The sequence below is a fragment of the Elephas maximus genome, chromosome 1 (assembly GCF_024166365.1).
Source record: "Elephas maximus indicus isolate mEleMax1 chromosome 1, mEleMax1 primary haplotype, whole genome shotgun sequence".
In the NCBI taxonomy this organism is placed as follows: domain Eukaryota; kingdom Metazoa; phylum Chordata; class Mammalia; order Proboscidea; family Elephantidae; genus Elephas; species Elephas maximus.
In genome coordinates, this window is record NC_064819.1 from 39,243,447 (window position 1) to 39,262,306 (window position 18,860).

The 18,860-nt window shown below is 44.4% G+C and overlaps 1 protein-coding gene across 14 annotated transcripts in view; it reads left to right on the forward strand.

Moving 5' to 3' along the window:
- Window positions 1–18,860, forward strand: part of DUSP22 (dual specificity phosphatase 22) — an 89,367-nt gene that overhangs the window by 41,778 nt on the left and 28,729 nt on the right. For 8 of the 14 annotated variants that reach the window (XM_049882266.1, XM_049882165.1, XM_049882157.1 and 5 more), the window contains one exon: window positions 1,937–2,019. The exons of 4 other annotated variants lie outside the window; for them this stretch is intronic. In XM_049882266.1, the coding sequence (XP_049738223.1) occupies window positions 1,994–2,019 (26 nt within the window). In that variant the 5' untranslated portion in view covers window positions 1,937–1,993. Of the gene's footprint in view, window positions 1–1,936; window positions 2,020–9,651; window positions 14,844–18,860 lie in introns of those variants that run through there. 2 more of the 14 variants (XM_049882203.1, XM_049882249.1) reach the window with 2 other exon arrangements.

Consider the following 18,860-nt stretch of genomic DNA (forward strand, 5'->3'; position numbering starts at 1 on the left):
ATTTGAGTTGGGTTTGGGGGCAGGGACAGGGGCTGGTTGGGATTGTGTCCCCATGTGTAAGATGTCGGTGGCTGCTGTGCACATCTGGATTAGAAGCTTGAGATGGCTGGACCAATGTAGAGTCTTAAAACCAACATTTTATAAACATCTTTTTCTGACTTTAAGAGTGGTGCATGTTTATTGCAGAATGTTTGAAACTGTGTTTTCTCAGTTTCTGCCTTAATCATTGAGGCTTGTAAAAATGCAGATTCCTGAGCCCTGACTTCAACCTCCAACTAAGTTGGGGCTCAGAAATCTGCCTTTTTAACAAACCCAAATAGTTCACAGGCAAGTTAAACCTTTAGAACTACTCATGGAGAACACATACACACGTAACTATAAAGAAGAAAACAAAAACCACTTATAATCCATCTCTCAGAGATTATTACTGTCTGGGCTAAGTCCATACAGCATTTTGTTTTGTTTTCTGTTTGCTTTTATGTGTTTTTACAAATTGAGCTTATAATTTTGTACCTGCATTTTCCCCTTGCTTAACGTTATGTCCTGAGCATTTTCCCATGTCATTAAATATTCTTCAGAAACATGATAATTACACATTTGCCTTTGGATCCGTTTTTACCCTGTGTCATTTTACAAAGCTGGTCCCAGTCCATGACAGGGTATGAGGGCTGACACTCTGAGAGTTCAAGCTCAGGAGAGTGGCACTACTGGGTCTTCTGTCTGCAGGGAGGAGAATTGGAGGGTGATATAATTTTGCTGTCTCCTTAGTTTTATAAGCAGATAGCCAACAGATAACAGATGGACAGCTCCGGTTGAAATTCCCAGAAATTTTCCCAGTTTTACTTTTGTCCTAAAGTAAATGTAGAGGTTATAAACCATAGCTTTGTCTCATGGAGACCTGTACCTGCTTTTGACACCAGGGTAAAGAAGACTTGGCAGATTCCTGTATCTTCTATAGTTAGTGGGCGTTTGTCTTTATTTTTAACTTAGATTACTAGTCATTAAGAGATAATTGTCTTTTTAAAGTCAAAACCATTCTAAAGATCTGTCATGGATTGAATTGTGTCCCCCCAAAATATCTGTTAACTTAGCTGGACCACGAGTCCCAGTATTGTGTGACTGTCTACCATTTTATGTGATTTCCCTATGTGTTGTAAATCCTGTCACTGTGATGTAATAAGGTGGATTAGCAGCAGTTATATTGATGAGGTCTACAAGATTAGATAGTGCCTTAAGCCAATCTCTTTTGAGATGTAAAAGAGAAAAGCAAGCAGAGAGACATGAGAACCTCTTACCACCAAGAAAGCAGCACCGGAGGCAGAGCCCGTCCTTTGGACCTGAGGTTCCTGCACTGAGATACTCCAAGACCTAGGGAAGACTGATGACAAGGACCTTCCTCCAGAACCAGCAGAGAGGGAAAGCCTTCTCCTAGAGCCTGTGCCCTGAATCCGGACTTCTAGCCTACTGGAGTGTGAGAGAATAAACTTCTCTTTGTTAAAGCCATCCACTTGTGGTATTTCTGTTATAGCAGCACTAGATGACTAAGACAACTTCTTTATTGTTATGTGTCTCATATAAAAGACTAACCTAAATGTCCACAGTTTACAAATGCCAACAACAAAATGACTTTCTAAGTTCACTTCCTTTAAAGAGCAGCCATCATGATTACAATGTTTATTAATCTAAATACATTCTGAGTTTTAGGTGGCCACTTTGGATTTAAATATGTGTCATTTAAGTAATAAACTTAGTTATTTGTGTGATACATGAAAGCAATAACCCTGAATTCTCTAGATCTAGATTATTCTGGGTGTCGATAATTATGAAGTTCCAAGAAAGAAATATGCCAGTCCCCTTGTGTTATTACCAGCTAAATTTTAGGAGTAATTAACATACAGAGAATATTAAACTGTCCAATTTCTTTCTTCTATGACAGATGCAAGAGATGCAGAGCAATTGAGTAGGAATAAGGTGACACATATTCTGTCAGTCCATGATAGTGCCAGGCCTATGTTGGAGGTAAGAGAGAGCTGTGGGTGGTTGTGTGTCTGTGTCTGTGTCTCTGTGTGTGTGTGTGTGTGCTCTAGTGTTTACCTGTAATTCTTCATTTGTATTCAGTGAGAGTGAATATGACATTAGTGAAGGTGAACATGCTCTCTTGGACACCAGTGTGTTCCTGTGATTGTTAGCGGTATTAATTTTATGCTCAGGTCACATTTGTGTTGATGCCCTGTCTTTGGCCTGGCAGAAGGATGTGTTATTTTCCTGATTATACTCCAGCTGCATTGCTAGCTTGGCTTTCATGGCTACATGCCAAAGAATAAGCTGATGCTGCATTTCCCTCTGGATCCTAAGGGCATTTAAAACTCATTTTCATTCCTTTCAAAATAATCTCCTATTTTAGAACCCAAAATAATTTAGGCTGATTTTTTTCCCATTTAAACTCAGTTATCTATCATTTGCTTTCAGGAATAAAAGACAAATCAGGGGTCAAGTGTCACTTGAGATTTTCCATTTTTTTCTCTGGTCTAGAGAGGATCAGTGTATAAGCTGTTGTTGTGTGTTAGGTTTTGGGGGTAAACGGTGTGTCTGCCTGTACACTAATTCGAAAAACATCTTGAATTTTAACCAAATGCACGGTTTTAGCTGTTGGCCGGGAGTGAAATCTATTTCTGTTTATTAGCCTTGACAGAGACCAAGTCACCCCTTTGTAGAAAATGATGCATGTGTGGTTGTGATACGTATGTGTTTTTCTACTTTAGGGTGGGGTGTTGGAGAGGGAGGGGTGACTTGTTCTGAAAGAAATAATCCTAGTTTAAGCTGTTTTCATTTAAATTCATATTATTTAAGAATAGGTAATATATTTTTAGTTTAGATTTATCTATTTAGCCATAAGAGCTGCCAGATTTCAGTTAATATGAAACAAGCTTAAACAAATGAGAACACAGAATCATAAATGATTTTATTAAACTTTGTAGCACTAGAGCATAGCAGTTGGTGAACATACATCAATTTATTTCTCCATATCTGTGAGTTCATACTTCCTTCTGTTGTTTTAGCTCACAGTGTTTTGTAAAGGTGCTATAATTTGTGTTGCAGCATGATTTTATTTAAAATGTATCATTACTAAGAGCCTAACTGTTCTTTAAAAACATTGACTCTCTTTTTTAATTCATCAATAATCGTTTGTATTTAAAATATAGCCAAACTATAAGATGATATGTTAAATTAAACTGCACACTTGTCATGATTGATTTCCTATTAAAATGCAGGATGAGGGTTGAGGTTTCCTTTTTTTTTAAAATAAATTACACGTATGTTCTTTCCAAGGAGCCCTGGTGGTACAGCAGTTAAGCACTCAGCTGCTAACTGAAAGTTAGTGGTTTGAACCCACCCTGTGGCTCCATGGGAGAAAGACCTGGTGATCTGCTCCTGGAAAGATCACAGCCTAGGAAATCCAATGGGGCAGATCTACTCTGACACATGGGGTCGCTATGAGTCAAAATTTGACCAGAAGGCACCCAACAACACTGTGTTCTTTCCATTCTCAAGGCTGCTTTGTTGCTTTACACTACATTTAACTTACCACATTATTACCTAGGAATCTGGACCTTAAATCTGTTCAAAGTATAACTTCCATCTAGATACAAGGTTTTCAAGTGTTGGAAATGAAAGAGCTCTAATCCTTATCCATCCAGCCACCCCATTTTATACGGAAACTAAGGCTAGAGAGTTAAGTGACCTGCCTTTATATCGTAGCTTAGGTTAGCATTGTCCCTCTCATCTTATTCATTCTTAATTTTACAAGGAATCCATGAATAATTTGAAACAGTAGCCTTTTTGATTTCACAAGTGGAAAAACTGAGGCCCCAGAAGCTGTTTTACCTGAAGCACTCACATCACGTTACTGGACAGAGGAGGTTCTGTAGAGCCCCAGCAGGTTAGCCTTTATTTAGCCATGGTTGGTACTTGCAGGCAGTTTCCATCTTCGTTTCAAATCCAGTTCCAGAAGCCCTGACCTCACCCAGGCCAAGATGACTTGGGACATTGTTTGTTTGGAGTTGGTAGGGATATAGTAGGTAGGTTTATTCTTGGGCAGCTCCATGTTGTGCTGGTCCTGATTCTTGGAGGGAGGTAGGGAGAAGACAGCAAGGAAAGGGCAGGTAGCGTACGGTCCAGACAGCTACGAGGCCTACTTCCCAGCCTGATGGGTGGCATTAATTAAGAGTGAGGGAGAAGGGGTGGGAGAGGAGAGCATGGCCTGCTTTATTTCTGACATCTTCAAAACCATGGATGTTTATTGAATGGCCCCTAGCTTACTCTGGACTGTACTAGCCTGGGCCTTGGCCAGAAGTAGGGAGGTGGTTACTATTAAAAATTAAGACTTTAGTGCTTCTGGATCCATGAGGCAATTCTGTGAGCTTTGGCGCTGTGTGGTTATATATCAGACACTATCCATTAGTATTTATTTCTTTGGGTCTTTTCTCACACACAAACATCTGAACGGGTTTAAAAGCAGCATAGAGCCTGGAAAGAGTTGACCTGTAATGAGTGGTGCTTAATGTCAATTATCAAGGACTTTTAGAATCTTTAGTTATGCGTTTCTTGAGAAGGAGGCTCTGTGAGAGAGGATGGTCCTATTGTTTAATGTGGTTTTTTTTTTTTAAGTGCTCAAAAATGTTAGTTATTTTCATTAGGATGAAAACTAACATTTACTCGAACACCTGCTTGCTGTATTAAAAACAAACAAAGATCAGTTGCTGTCAAGTCAGTTCCAACAAATGGTGACCCCCTGTGTTGCAGGGTAGAACTGCTCTGTAGGGTTTTCAAGGCTATGTATGACGTGTTGAAAGCAGATGGCCAGGCCTTTCTTCTAAGGCACTACAGAGTGGGTTTGAACCACCAATCCCTCAGTGGTTGAGTGCTTAGCCATTTGCACTACCTAGGGAGCCTTTCTCACTGCATGCACACTTCATTTGATCTTGTTGCACACTTACAACAATTCTGTGATTTAGGTCCCATATTATCTGTACATTATAAATGAGGAAACTGAGGCTCAAAATGGTTATAGGACTTGTTCTGGGTCACACAGCTGGTGCATGGCAGGGCCTGAGGCAGTTTGCTGCATGGGCTATACCCTCGACCAGCCCTAGGGCCCAAATGTGAAGTCCCAGCTAATGTATTTATTTGCTCACTTTGATTGGCATCCTTCTCCCCTCATAGTAGATCTCTCTGGGCTTTTGCTTTTTGGAACTGGGCTATTTATCTTGACTTAGAATGCTTCCAGGGCAGGAGCCATGTCTGAGATACCTAAGAAACTATATGAGACCTTTTCTGAAACTTGCTTGAGTATGAGAGGGGCCTGAGGTGCTGTCCCCAAAAGAGATTTTCTGGCCTTTCCGCTAGAGAATCTGATTCAAGAACAGTGGGGGCAGAGCCCTGAATTCTGAAAAAAGAAATTTTTTTTTATTGTGCCTTAGGTAAAAGTTTACAGCTCAGGTTATTTTATCTCATACAAAAATTTATGCAGACATTGTTATGTGCCCCCCTAGTTGCAGTACTTACAATGTGACCTCACACTCCCCCTTTACACTGTGGATTTCCTGTGTCCATTCAACCACCTCCTATCCCTTTCTGCCTTCTCATCTCACCTCCATACAGGAGCTGCCCATTTAGTCTCATGTATCTACTAAGAAGCACACTCTTCACGAGTATCATTTTATGTCTAATAGTCAGTCTAATCTTTGTCTGAAGAGTTGGCTTCGGGAATGGTTAACAGAGAGTCCGGGGGCCATATCTTTGGGGGTTCCGCTAGTCTCAGATCAACATTTATTATTTTGTATTTTTTTTTTCTGATTAATGCCAGCTTCATTGGGGTGAGATGGTATCTCATTGTAGTTTTGATTTGCATTTCTCTATTGGCTAATTATTGTGAGCATTTCCTCATGTATCTGTTAGCTGCCTGAATGAATGTCTTCTTTAGTGAAGTGCCTATTCATATCCTTTGCTTATTTTTTAATTGGATTATTTGTCTTTTTGTTGTTGAAGTTTTGCAGTATCTTATAGATTTTAGAGTTAGACCTTGATTGGATATGTCATAGCCAAATTTTTTTCCCAGTCTATAGGTTGTCTTTTTACTCTTTTGGTGAAGTCTTTGGATGAACATGAGTGTTTGATTTTTTTTTTTTTATTAACTTTTATTGAGCTTCAAGTGAACGTTTACAAATCAAGTCAGACTGTCACATGTAAGTTTACATACATCCTACTCCGTACACCCGCTTGCTCTCCCCCTAATGAGTCAGCCCTTCCAGTCTCTCCCCTCGTGACATTTTTGCCAGCTTCCAACTCTCTCTGTCCTCCCGTCCCCCCTCCAGACAGGAGATGCCAACACAGTCTCAGGTGTCCGCCTGATATAATTAGCTTGCTCTTCATCAGCATCTCTCTCCCACCCACTGTCCAGTCCCTTTCATGTGTGATGAGTTGTCTTCGGGGATGGTTCCTGTCCTGTGCCAACAGAAGGTTTAGGGACCATGACTGCCAGGATTCCTCTAGTCTCAGTCAGACCATTAAGTATGGTCTTTTTATGAGAATTTGGGGTCTGCATCCCACTGATCTCTTGCTCCCTCAGGGGTTCTCTGTTGTGCTCCCTGTCAGGGCAGTCATCGATTGTGGCCGGGCACCAACTAGTTTTTCTGGTCTCAGGATGATGTAGGTCTCTGGTTCATGTGGCCCTTTCTGTCTCTTGGGCTCTTAGTTGTCGTGTGACCTTGGTGTTCGTCATTCTCCTTTGCTCCAGGTAGGTTGAGACCAATTGATGCATCTTAGATGGCCGCTTGTTAGCATTTAAGACCCCAGACGCCACATTTCAAAGTGGGATGCAGAATGTTTTCATAATAGAATTATTTTGCCAATTGACTTAGAAGTCCCCTTAAACCATGGTCCCCAAACCCCCGCCCTTGCTCCGCTGACCTTTGAAGCATTCATTTTATCCCGGAAACTTCTTTGCTTTTGGTCCAGTCCAATTGAGCTGACCTTCCATGTATTGAGTGTTGCGAGTGTTTGATTTTTAAGAGCTCCCAGTTATCTAGTTTCTCTTTTGCTGTTTGTGCATTGCTAGTTATGTTTTGTATTCTGTTTATGCCATGTATTAGGGCTCCTTGTTTAACGTGGTTTTAATGTGGTTTCTGGGATGCGATACTTTGCAAAAAAAAATATAGGAAATTTAGCACACCCTAGCACCCTCTAAAGGAACCCTGGTGGCACAATGGTTAAAGTGCTTAGCTGCTAACCAAAAGGTCAATGGTTTGAACCCATCAGCGGCTCCTTGGGAGAAAAGACCTGGCCATCTCCAGTAAAGATTTATATCCTAGGAAACCCTATGGAGCATTTCTACTCTGTCCTATAGGGTTGCAATGAGTCAGAATTGACCCACTGGCACACAACAGCAGCAGCAACAGGCCCCTCTTAAGGAATCCTGGTGGTGCAGTGGTTAAGCACTTGTCTCCTAACCAAAGGGTTGGCAGTTTAAACCTATCCAGATGCTCTGTGGGAGAAAGACCTGGCAGTTCTCCTCTATCCCATGGGGTCTCTGTGAATTGAAATTGAGTCAACGGCACACAACAGCAACAAGCGCCTCTTAAAGAGTGACAGTGTATCGGCAAAGTAAAGGCTCTGCAGTGAAGACACATATTTACCAGTCTCTGATCAGATGGTGTGTGTGTGCCAAGTGGCCCATTCCTGCCAGTGTCCTGTGGTACTCTGTGGGAACAGGTCATGGGTCCTAGATTAAGGAGGCCTCTGGAAAATTCAATAGGCAGTGGGTCTGCTGCCCTCGGAGACTAGGGTGAGCCTCCTGGGTGAGCGCTTGTTTGGAGGCATGTGCCTTACAGCTGGTAAACTGAGGCAGCAGGGGTCAAAGAAAAGGCTCCAAACCTGATCTTGCTAACAGCTGAGACTACATCAGTACCAGATGCTACCTTCTGATATTGTTTCCTTTATTTGGCTGTGAGGATGTGCTTTAGGTAGAATGGAAGATAACACAGATTTTGTGCCTGTTAACATCCTCTCTGGATGTAATGATTTGTAATCTGTTGCAACACTTGGCCACTTGCAGTAGTATAAAGTGCACTGCCTCCTTTAAGAAAAGCCCGATAGATATGCTGAAGGCATATTTAGTCACTTACTGAGTTTACTTTAGGAAGGACTTTAAGTAACTCATGTCTTGGTTGATTTTAGTGAGGTTAGATCTGACCCTCTATTATCTGAGTGATTTTCTTAGGGGATTTCCCAAAATAGCATTAGCAAGGCCTCTTACTCTTCCTGGCAGCCTGGTTGGAGGATGAGAGACAGATCCTGCTGTCAGGCCTCTGGAGTGGGCTGGGGCATTGCTGCTGGTCATTGATTGAGGCAGAGTTGTCTTCAGTGCTTCTCGGTGGGTGGACACAGGTTGTTTATCTTTCCGGCCAGGGGGCTCTGTGGTTAGTCAAGGGAAAGAGGCTCAAAGCTCCAATGACTGTATCTTCAGAAGAGTCATTGAAGAGTCAGTCTTTCAGATTGAAGACTCTTAGAAATGTGCTGGGATCATGGGGACCTCCAGAATCACCAGACTCAGCTCTAAATGAACATCTGAGATTTTCAAGGCTCTGCCTCCATCTCTACAGCTGCTGCTCTTTGTGTGACAGAGAAATCAAAGACTCCATCCTTGGGGGGACAAGGAGAATGATGTTCTGCGGGGTGAATGGACTTGCCCATGGCCCCACAGCTGGCCTGGGTAGCTCAATGGAACCTGAGGTCTTCTTCCCCAGGCCAGAGATCCTCCCAGAGCACCTCACTGTCCCAGTGCTCTCCTGCCTGACTGGCCTTCTGATGCTGTCAGCAGAACTGTTGTCTTGTGGCTCCATAGGCGTACACTGTGCACATCTTTGTGCATATACATGCACAGATATTCCCTTGCCAAACCCTTTTGATGATCACTCTCCTCCCAGAATTAAAACCTTTGTTAGAGTGAGTCACTTTGAAAGACAGACTCCAGTGCATTTTTTTTTTTTTCTTTCCCACAGCCAGGAGATTTTATTTTATTTTTAGTAAGAAGTTTGAGGCAGATGGAGTAAGACAAACTTAATGTAATTCCAACTGGAGTTGTGAGATCATTTCTTTCTCATAGATGAGCTTAATTTAAGTGTAATAACGTGGTGTAATTTAGGGTGTATGTTAAGATAGTCCTGAGCTGGATTTGGGCAAAGGAGGAAGGAGGATCAGGTCTTTTCATGTAACTGCTTTTTTTTTTTTTCTTAAAATGAAAAGGTACTCTCACCAGCTACAGGATGAAGAGTGTATCTCTCTTCCTCATATTCCCCCAGCCTACTCGTATTCTGCAGAGGCAATGCCTCTGTTTGCAGTTTTTCAAGTATCCTTCCAAAACTTTTCTCAGTAAAATTTGGTTTTTATGCAAATGAGTTATACTATGAAACTGTTATGTAATTGTTTTCACTAAAGAAAATCTTTAGAAATCTTTACAGGCATGTATGTAATTTTTTACAGCTCCACAAAATTCTAGTATACACGATATCAAAATTTATTTACATAATCTCCTGGTGAACATTAAGCCTTTTCTGTATTTTTCTTTTTTACAACACTGCTGTGAACTTCGTTATATCTACCTATTGGTGTAATTGTGTTAACGTATTCACAGGGTAAATTCCTAGCAATGATTTTTCTGTGTCAAAGACTACGTTCATTTTAAATTGGTAAATATTGCCGAATTCGCTTTGGAAAGGGTTGTACCATTGTACCGTTTGTGCTCTTGTTAGCAGTGTGAAAGTACCTATTCTCCCATATTATCACCAACACAGGGTTTTATTATTTTACTTTTAATTATTAATATTTTTGTTTTGTTTCATTTGTCCAGACAGTTCTTCCCCTTAAAGGCAAGGGGTTATTGATTTATTGATTTTGTAAGCTCCTACTACGTGCCAGGCCCGAGGACAGATGCTAGAGATACCAAAAGTGAATTAACCCCAGTATCTGTCTGCCCTGGCAAAAGACTTCATGTATGAATAAGATAAGTATTATGGTTATGTCATAAATGTTAACAGTAACCACAATAAAACAATGAGACAGGAGCTTTGGCTCAGGGCAGGCCCTCGTTCTATAACTCATGTAGGAACAGAGGCTGTGGAGACTCAGAGGAGGAGTCTCCTGTGTGTGTCTGGAGGTTTTTGCAGTAGAAGGCATTAGGCTGGGTCTTTGGGAATGACTAGGAATTCAGAAAATCCAGTTCATGGTATTCCGGCCAGTGGGAACCTGGCACAAAAGCATCAAGAGATGCCTGGCTCTGGTGTAACCCCCTTTCCTCTGTGGTCTCATGTGATCCTCTAAGAACTCTAGGAACCTGATAAGGCAGCCGTGTGGCCCTACTGCCGTCATGTGGTGGCGTGGTCAGGTGACTTGCTCCTACCCCACAGCAAGTAGAGAGGTAGGCCTGAAACCCAGGGTCTTCTGACTACAGAGGCAGGTCCTTCTTGCCAGCCATACCAGCACTTTGGAGTACATGATACTAGAGGAAACAATCATTGCCACTAATATGAATTTCAAATAGGAATTAAACCCAGGCCCACAGTGATAAAGGAGACAAAGCCTCCTGTGGGTTTCTATGATCAAGGCCTTGCCAGAGTGTGTGTGTCTGTTTGTCCTGTGCTGAATAGGGCTGTCCTTATTTGGGGGCAGGTGTGAGGGCTGGTGCTAACTCGTATTACAGAGACGGTACTTTTTCAAATCAGAAACCCAGTATTGTTTATAGGTGCTGAGGAAGTAATATTGAGCAATGAAAGGTTTCTCCCTTCCCCTGAAAAAAGAAACAGAACATCTTTCTAATGTAAAAATTTCAGGGTTTGTTTCATTTTTCATTCTGTGTATTTAACCAGAGCACCTGCAGGAAACAAAACCATTTTTCACTATTAACAAAATGCCTTAAAAAGTATTCTCGTGCCTTTTCTGGACTGATAACACAAAGAATTTTAATTTTTAAGTGATGCATTTAAATAGAATTCAATAGAGGGAAAAACATGTTTATGTTCATATATTCAAGCCAGGGTATTATATGTATACCAGCTCGATTTTGTGAGCTGGGTTGGGTTCAGCATGGATATTCTTTCCGTTTTAAATTATGGCTTTTATATTTTGAACCATTTAAGTTTTTTTTTTTTTTTTTAAAGAATGGGATGTTTTCATAGGTAGGCATTTATTCTTGGTGATACCGTTTATTTCTTTCAACACTAAAGCATTTTCCCTGAGGCTGTTCTTTGTGGTGTCCAGGCTCGGAAGTGAATTTTGTTAGTTTTGCTTGCAGTTGGCTACTGTTCCTGGTTCAGTTATTCTTTTATCCATGTGTATATGTGTGTCTAGACATAGATGCTATATCTCATGTTGGTCTATATGTCTGTATAGCTCTGTATCTTCATTGCTGCCTGCGTATGAGGACACTTGCCCCAAGCTGAGATGTCCACTTGGCTTGGACATCTCCAAGGGTGATGGGCGTTTTTAGAGACCCTGGCCCCACCGTTCCCGCATCCCTCCCTGTGACCCATGCTCTTTCTCTCCTTCAGGGGTTTTGTTGGCTTCCCAAATGTAGAGCAGACCACAATCAAGGTGCTTAGTGATATTTAACGTTAAGAGAGCATGCCTCTATTCACTCTTCTTCTTTCTTCCCAGTCTGTGTTGCCCACCCAAGTCCTGGCCTCCCTTCAAAGCCCGGCCCAGGCTCTCCTTCCTCTGCAAAGGGGCCACTCCCACACTGCCTCCAACCACAGCAACTCCTTCCTCTTTCTTCTACAGTATTTGTAGTTTGCACTCCTCTGGAAATGAATTACGTGCACCGTGGCAGCTTCTGTATTACTGCATCCATTGGCTTCTTGCCCCTTTATGGAATGATTTAACCCTTGGCTGCACTTGTCCAAGCTCCTAAGCTAGACTGTCGCTTGCTGCAGGCAGGTCCAGGCGGAGATTTCCTTGGACGCCCATGCGCCAGCCTGGGCCTGGCCCACAGAGGCTTCCACAAGGGACTCACTGAGGGACCTGAGAACATACACCCCTTATCTTCATTGCAGAGAGGGCAGTGGATTCTGTGGTTACCTGTGTCTCTTGGGCTTTGCTAAGGAAGGATGCATTAATCGGGGCCTTGGGTGATTTGTGAAAGGCAACCGGTAAAGCCAAAGGACGTCATTGCTGCAATGTAGCCCAATTGATATGGGCTGTTTCACTGTGCAGTTCCTCACATCCAGCAATATTGGCATGTGTGGACACCTGTTTTATAGAGCTGGTGGGGCTCTAGTGCAGAAGCATCTCTGATTAAGTTATTAGAACCAAGATTGTCCTGTGAGGCTTCTGTGGACTTCTTATTGATCTCTTCAGGTTCTTCCAGCTACCTTCAGATTGGATTAGAAGCTCGGCCCTATAAGGAGGATATTGCATCTCAGGCTCAGACAGTGAATAATCATTACAACAAGATTTATTGTGTTCAAGGCAGTGTGCCAGGCATGGGGCCCAGTGTTGGCTATGACGTCGTCTCAGACTTTGAGGAGCTTAGAGTCAGGTTGGGAGGGCAGGTCATGAAAAGCTAAGAGAACATTTCAGCACAGGGACTCCTGTTCTGACTTTGAAGGTATCCCTGGCCCAGTGGTCCTCCCCTGGCAGCCACGGGCTGACCTGCAGAGCATCATCTCCAGCTCTGCCTTGCACATGGTCACCTCAGTGTGAAGGGTCCAGCCTTTTTGAGGCCTGTTGGTCATGGAGCTGTGGGCCGTGCTCCTTGTACAAATGGGTGATGTCCTCCTGGAGGACACAAGTCTGGTGGGCAGAGTTCTGGCCAGGACGGTTGTGGCAGCTCTGCCTGTGATGGCAAAAATCAGAGCCAGCCTACACATTCATCAGAACAGCAGTGGTCACTTATGGTACTTTGTATGAAGAAATACTCTGAGCAGTTCAAAAAGAAGAGGAAAGTTTATATGTGTTCCCAGGGTAAAGTTAGCTGTTAATCAAAAGAAACAAGTTGTAGAATAATATCCATAATATCCTATTTGTGTAAAATTAAAAGTCAGTTGTGTGTCTCTCTGTGTACATGTATAAGCATGTAAAAGCACAGACAAGGGCTTGAAGGACCATACTGGATGGGAAAGATGACGTTCTTGTTTTTTCTCTAATTTTTTATCACTTGAAATATTTTTTGTTTTGCAACCAGAGTATCTTCACATTACCTCTGAATGAAGAGGGGTGGGGGAGCAGGCAGGTGGGTGGAGGACCACACTCTGGGTGTCTGTAGCAGTGGCAGGGAGATTGCATCTCGAATATTCAGGCTGGGACCTGTTGTGTTCCCCAGGGATTCGTGGTGACCACAAACATGCCCTGTATTTGTTGCCCTCCATCAAGAGGTAGGAGCCCTGGTGGCACACTGGTTAAGAGCTATGGCTGTTAACCAAAAGGTCAGCAGTTTGAATCTACCAGCAGCTCCTCGGAAACGCTGTAGGGCAGTTCTGCTCTGTCCTATAGGGTCACTATGAGTCAAAATCGACTCGATGGCAGTAGGTTTGGGCTTAACAGGTCAGTTAGGTACAAAGCAAGTATATCTACTTCATTTATATCATCTTTATCTTCAAAGATGACCAAAACCCACCTTTCAACTATATAGATTTTATTTTTCGTATCAATTATGCTGTACCTCTGTTTGTTTGATTGGTTCATCTGAGGAGTCTGTGTGTCTTTTTAGGACTCACGCATTCCCTAGTGATGCAGCCTGAGGCAAAGGGCAGATTTACTGTTTCGCTTGGCTGTTATTTCCAGGGTGGAGTATGTAAATGCTCTTAGTGGCATCTCAAAAACACCACACTATCAGATGGCTAAAGAGGTCGAGAGCTTTTGAAAACAAGTAACCATCTGACCTGGAGTGGTTTTCCGATGGGCAGTTGTTTCCAGAACCTCAGTGGTGGGTGCTCACCTCTCTAGGGAAATCCTTTGATGCTGCCCAAGTACCCACGGCACCTTCATTAGCAAACGCTTGCAGCAGCTTTGATGTGTTGAGGTAAATTTTTTGAAGCCAACCCCAGACACTTAAATAGAAATGACTCAGATAGAAATGATGATGGCAGGTATTGAAAGCTGTCTAGTAATCGCTGTTTCTTGAATTCGGTTGTATCTAAGTCCCCTGCATGTAGGCAGTCAAGTGCACAAAGTGTTCTTCCTCCAGCTGCTGACCCTACTGGTCACAGTCTCACTTTTAAACAGAATCCCGGTTTAAGTATGGCGAGAAGGGGCTTGAAATCTTCTCGTACTTAATTGATTCAAGGGAGGAAACCACATTTTTTAAATCTTGAATTAAGACACAGACATTAGCCTTCTTTTTGCCTGGCTTTCTAGAGGTACTCAGAGAGGAGAGGCGAGAAGGGGCTTGAAATTTTCTCGTACTTAATTGATTCGAGGGAGGAAACTGTATTTTTTAAATCTTGAATTAAGACATAGACATTAACCTTCTTTTTGCCTGGCTTTCTAGAGGTACTCAGAACTTCCAAAACCCCAGTGCTTCAGCTGTGTTATATTCTCCTTAGTGCTCATGCTTACTGACATGCTTCCTAGATTTTTCCTCTAAGTCAAGTCCCAGTTTCTTGAGCTTTTCCTGATCAGCCCCCTTTCATCTCTCTTCTCCCCGCTCCTCTTCCTGAACAGTGGATGGTGTACCTGGCTCTGTGTCCGGGGTTGATGTTGGACGTGTGCTCTCCTCTGCTGCCAGAATCTGCAGACTGAGGTCTTGTCCCTGCTCTCTAACCTGGATGACAGGGCACACCTATAAGCAGACTGTAAGTGCTGAAGTGTGTGGTGCAGACACGAGGGCGCCCTGAGCCTGTAGCAGATAAGCTTGTCCATGGGCTGTCAGACTGGGACCAACTTGTTCAGAGAGGAGATACTGAGCCAACCTTGAAGGATGGGTGCAGTTTGGCTTGGTGGGGAGGCAGGAGGGGACATGTCTCAAGTAAGAGCTGCCCTTCAGGTCTGGTGGAGGGGGGACATCAAGGAGGCCCCCAATCGTGGAGTGCAGAGTGTGGTCAGTGCAGTGGGGTGAGGGCAGTTCATAGTCGGCCCTCCTTTGGGCCAAATTGAGTTATTCCTTCAGAATCAGTAAACATCTCATGAGCATCTACCTCAGGGAGAGACAAGCAGTCACGTAAGTCATTACTGCAGTGCGAGCTGTGAATGAATACACAGTGGAGTACCTGGCAGAGCCCACCAGGTGAGGCAGGCATCAGCAAGGATGCTTGAGAGTGAGGGTGAACTGGAGCTCTGGGCAGAGGTCGGGCACAAACGGGCACATGCACGTGGAGGGCTCAGCAGAACTACAACAGGAGGTTCATACCAGGGCAGAAAAGTCACGTTTGCCCAGACTTCTTTTCCAGGATTAGGGGTGGAACGCAGCGAGGGAGATGGGTGTCAGGAGACCGTTGGGAAGCTCCTGAAGTATCCTGATAGAATTATCAGGGCTTGAACTGGGACACTAGGAAGAGGGAGTTTTCCAGAAGCCAGATTTGGTTTGAAAGTTCCACAAAGTGACACAGCAAGGCTGAAAATGCAAGGAGGGTAAAATATACTCCCGAAAACAAAAGGAAGCTGGCACAACAATAGTTTCATCAGGCAAAATAAAATTGAATGCAAAATAATAGTAATCGAGATAAAAAAGGGAAACTATATCAATGAACAAATGGAACAACCCATTGAGAAGTTATCACAGCTGTGGATACATATGCATCTAATATAGAAAGTCAGGTCTTAGTGGCACGTGTATGACTGTTCACTAGTTAGATGTGAGCACACATGAGGTGCAGCTGGATTGGCTGGAAAACCAGGAGGCAGAGCTGTGCCAAATCCCATTCTGGTTAAGGTGCGCACACGATGCTCACAAGTAGGCCGGGGCAGAGGTCTAGCGCTCAGGACGGGGACAGGCATCCTTAGTGTACGCTGTGGGGCTGAGTAAAGCCATGCAAGAAAATGCAACCAGAGGGTGGGTGGTAAGCTCCTTGCCCTTGTGCGGTGCCATGCTGTCACGGTGTCAGTTCTGGTAGGTGCCCACATGCCGTGGTGTAATATGCGTGTGTCTTGACTCTTAGTGCTAAGACCACTCCACTGTGTAAGCTCTGGTTGGTCCCCTCAGGGCTCCACGAGGGCATAGGGCCTGGCAGGAGGCGCTCTGGCCCAGGTGTGTGAGTTGTGTTCTTCCTCGAAGCTGAGCCCACAGCCGGTTGTCAACACCCCTTAACAGGAAAGTGCTCGGGAACAGCTGTGCTGATGCTGTGAGCACGAGGATGGGGAGAGTCAGTGATAGAGCAGCAAATCCAGCAAGTTTAATAGGGGAGGCAGTTTCATTAAGGAGTTCAAACGGGAGGAGCAGCTTAGCTTGGCAGAAACAACCCAGGAGAGTATCAGTAGAGAGTATCAGGTCAGGACAACACTGTGTAGCTGCCGGATTAGCAGGAGCCCCAAGCACTATTGGGAGGGATGAGGACGTCCAGCCAAGGGCATTTGGTGGGTCGCAGGCTCCTGGGTGAAGGGCCTCGAGTCTGAAACCAGAAATTTTCGTGTGAAGTTAGAGATGGTTAAAGCAAAGTTGAACCGTTTTCTGAGCACCCTAATTGTTTTAAGCCATTAGAAAAATAATGATTTAAATGTAGCCTGACTTAAACAAATCTACCTTTTCTAAGTGCTCTTAATAATTCATTACCCAGTAGGTGGTATTGGTGGACCTTGTGTCTGCCCACACCTGCAAGGGAAGTAACCCAACCTCACTTTAAATTTCTGAGAACAGAGCTATAGCACCTTTCTGGTTCTATCACCTCTGTGTGGGCTAAGTGAACAAGTAATTGCCCCCATGTCTTTTACAGTTTTCCCTTCTCTGTGTGATCTTACTCTTGGGATGTCTTGAGAACTTTGTATGTGTGCTGGGGTTCAGTTGGTATCAAACCCTAAGTTTGAATAGGGAGAACTATTCTCCCCTCTCAGATATCACCACAGCTTGTACAGATGTTACATTCCAGCACCCATTCCTGGGCACAGCGTCTTCAGTATTGCTTGCCCTCTTTTCTGATGTGCACACCAAGAAATGGTGGTGAAAGTTAGGGCTAACCCAACCACGGCTGGCTTACAGTGCTGGGTGAGTAGGAGGAAGTACTGGGACTGAAGTCTGAATTCGAGCTTCTTTCTCTTGAGGCCCAGCTTGTGGGCCTGTTTCATCTCAGATTTTGTCCCCACTCGAGGAAGATTATTGGTAGGCAGTTGGCTACTTCAGTGAGAACCACGGCCACCTGTTGGTGAAGGGAAAGGGCACGTCAGAGCAGCGCCAGAGGCTCGTCCTTTACCATGTGACAGAAGCTGCAAGAGGCAGGCCCCCTGTGGTTCTTCCCCTGGTGATGGTGTGAGGCTCGAGAAGATGGAGGCTTGGGCAAGCAGAGCTGAGGCCAGACCTTGCTGAGAACCCCCAGCTGCGGGAACTCTGCCTAGTCAGAATGGTTTATACATCATTTTGGGTTAGACTGACCTGTAGAGCTGTTGGGGCCTAGCACTAGTGGGACAGATCAAACCACTTTCCTATTGAATGGCCTTTTTTAGTGGAGACCAGCTCCAGGGCATCCAAGGGAACATAGCTCCCAAGCTACTCTAAATGATCGTCAGTTTATGTTATGGAGTGGCTTGACCCAAACCTTAAAGGAAAAAAAAAATCTAACTTAACAGAGTAAGAGTAACATTTCAGAGTGTTTTAAAAAATCCATTCCTCTAAATGAAGACTTTCCACCTTTGAATTAAAACCTCCCTGCACTCCTGCCCTTGCAGCGTCCTAGCAGTTGAGCCGCTTTGACCAGACGATCGCGTGGTTCTGTTCACCCAGGCACGCTCTGTCTTGGTGAGGATCCTTCTGTGCAGTGGGGCAAGAGGGGGCAGCTGCTACCCATTGGGTTTCTCCCAATGACTGGTCACCTTGGAGCAGGGAAGAGTTTGGTGACAAGTTGCCTCTTCAAAGGAAGGCCCTGGAAAACAGATTTGCCTGCAGGCTGCTGCCCTGACCCTGACCCACTAGCCCTTAGAGCCAAGAAGGCAGCCAGGAAACCCCACACTTGCTGTTAGTGAGCATCAGGCCAAACCGTGGAGTGCAGGCCCAGTGGTTTACAAGTAAAGACGAGTAGTGCAGGCCCAGAGGCTTATAACTAAAGATGGGCAGGCTTGTAAGTCCCACGTGCCCATGTTGTGCAGGAGTTGTTCCCTTTGTTGAGGGGAGAGCTCCAGTTCTCTGCTTTCCTTACTGCCCTCTCTCCCCACTGGATTCTTGTGACTTGGAGCTCCTCGGCTCTTTTGGCATGGGTTGAGCACTGGCAGTTGCATTTACAAGCACAGCCTTTTCAGGGAAGGCCCCGGGGTAGGGCCTGGCACTGGGTCCCTGTTTGCTCCTTTCAGGGTCTAATCCCAGAGGGAGGACTGGTACTCGGCTGGAGAGACTGAGTGCTGTGCAGAAAGAGCTTCTTAAGGGCTGCTGCTTGGGTCCAGGTTTACAGGGGTGTGGCAGTCGACAGAGTCAGTCACTCACCCTGTAGCTGATTTAGAATTCTGTCCCAAGTGAGTGAATCTGAGAGTAGCCTGCCTTGCCAGAGAGGCCATAAGTCAGGTCCGAGGCAGTCTACCCCCTGGGCTGAGAGCTGTGTTCCCGGGAGAGAAGTCTGTTCTGTGACCCGCTGCTGTCAAGTCGATTCCGACTCATAGTGACCCTGTGACAGATGAGGGCAACTCAGGAAGATGCTGGTGCCAAGGAGAGGGAGCCTGCACCTGCTTTCTCCTGA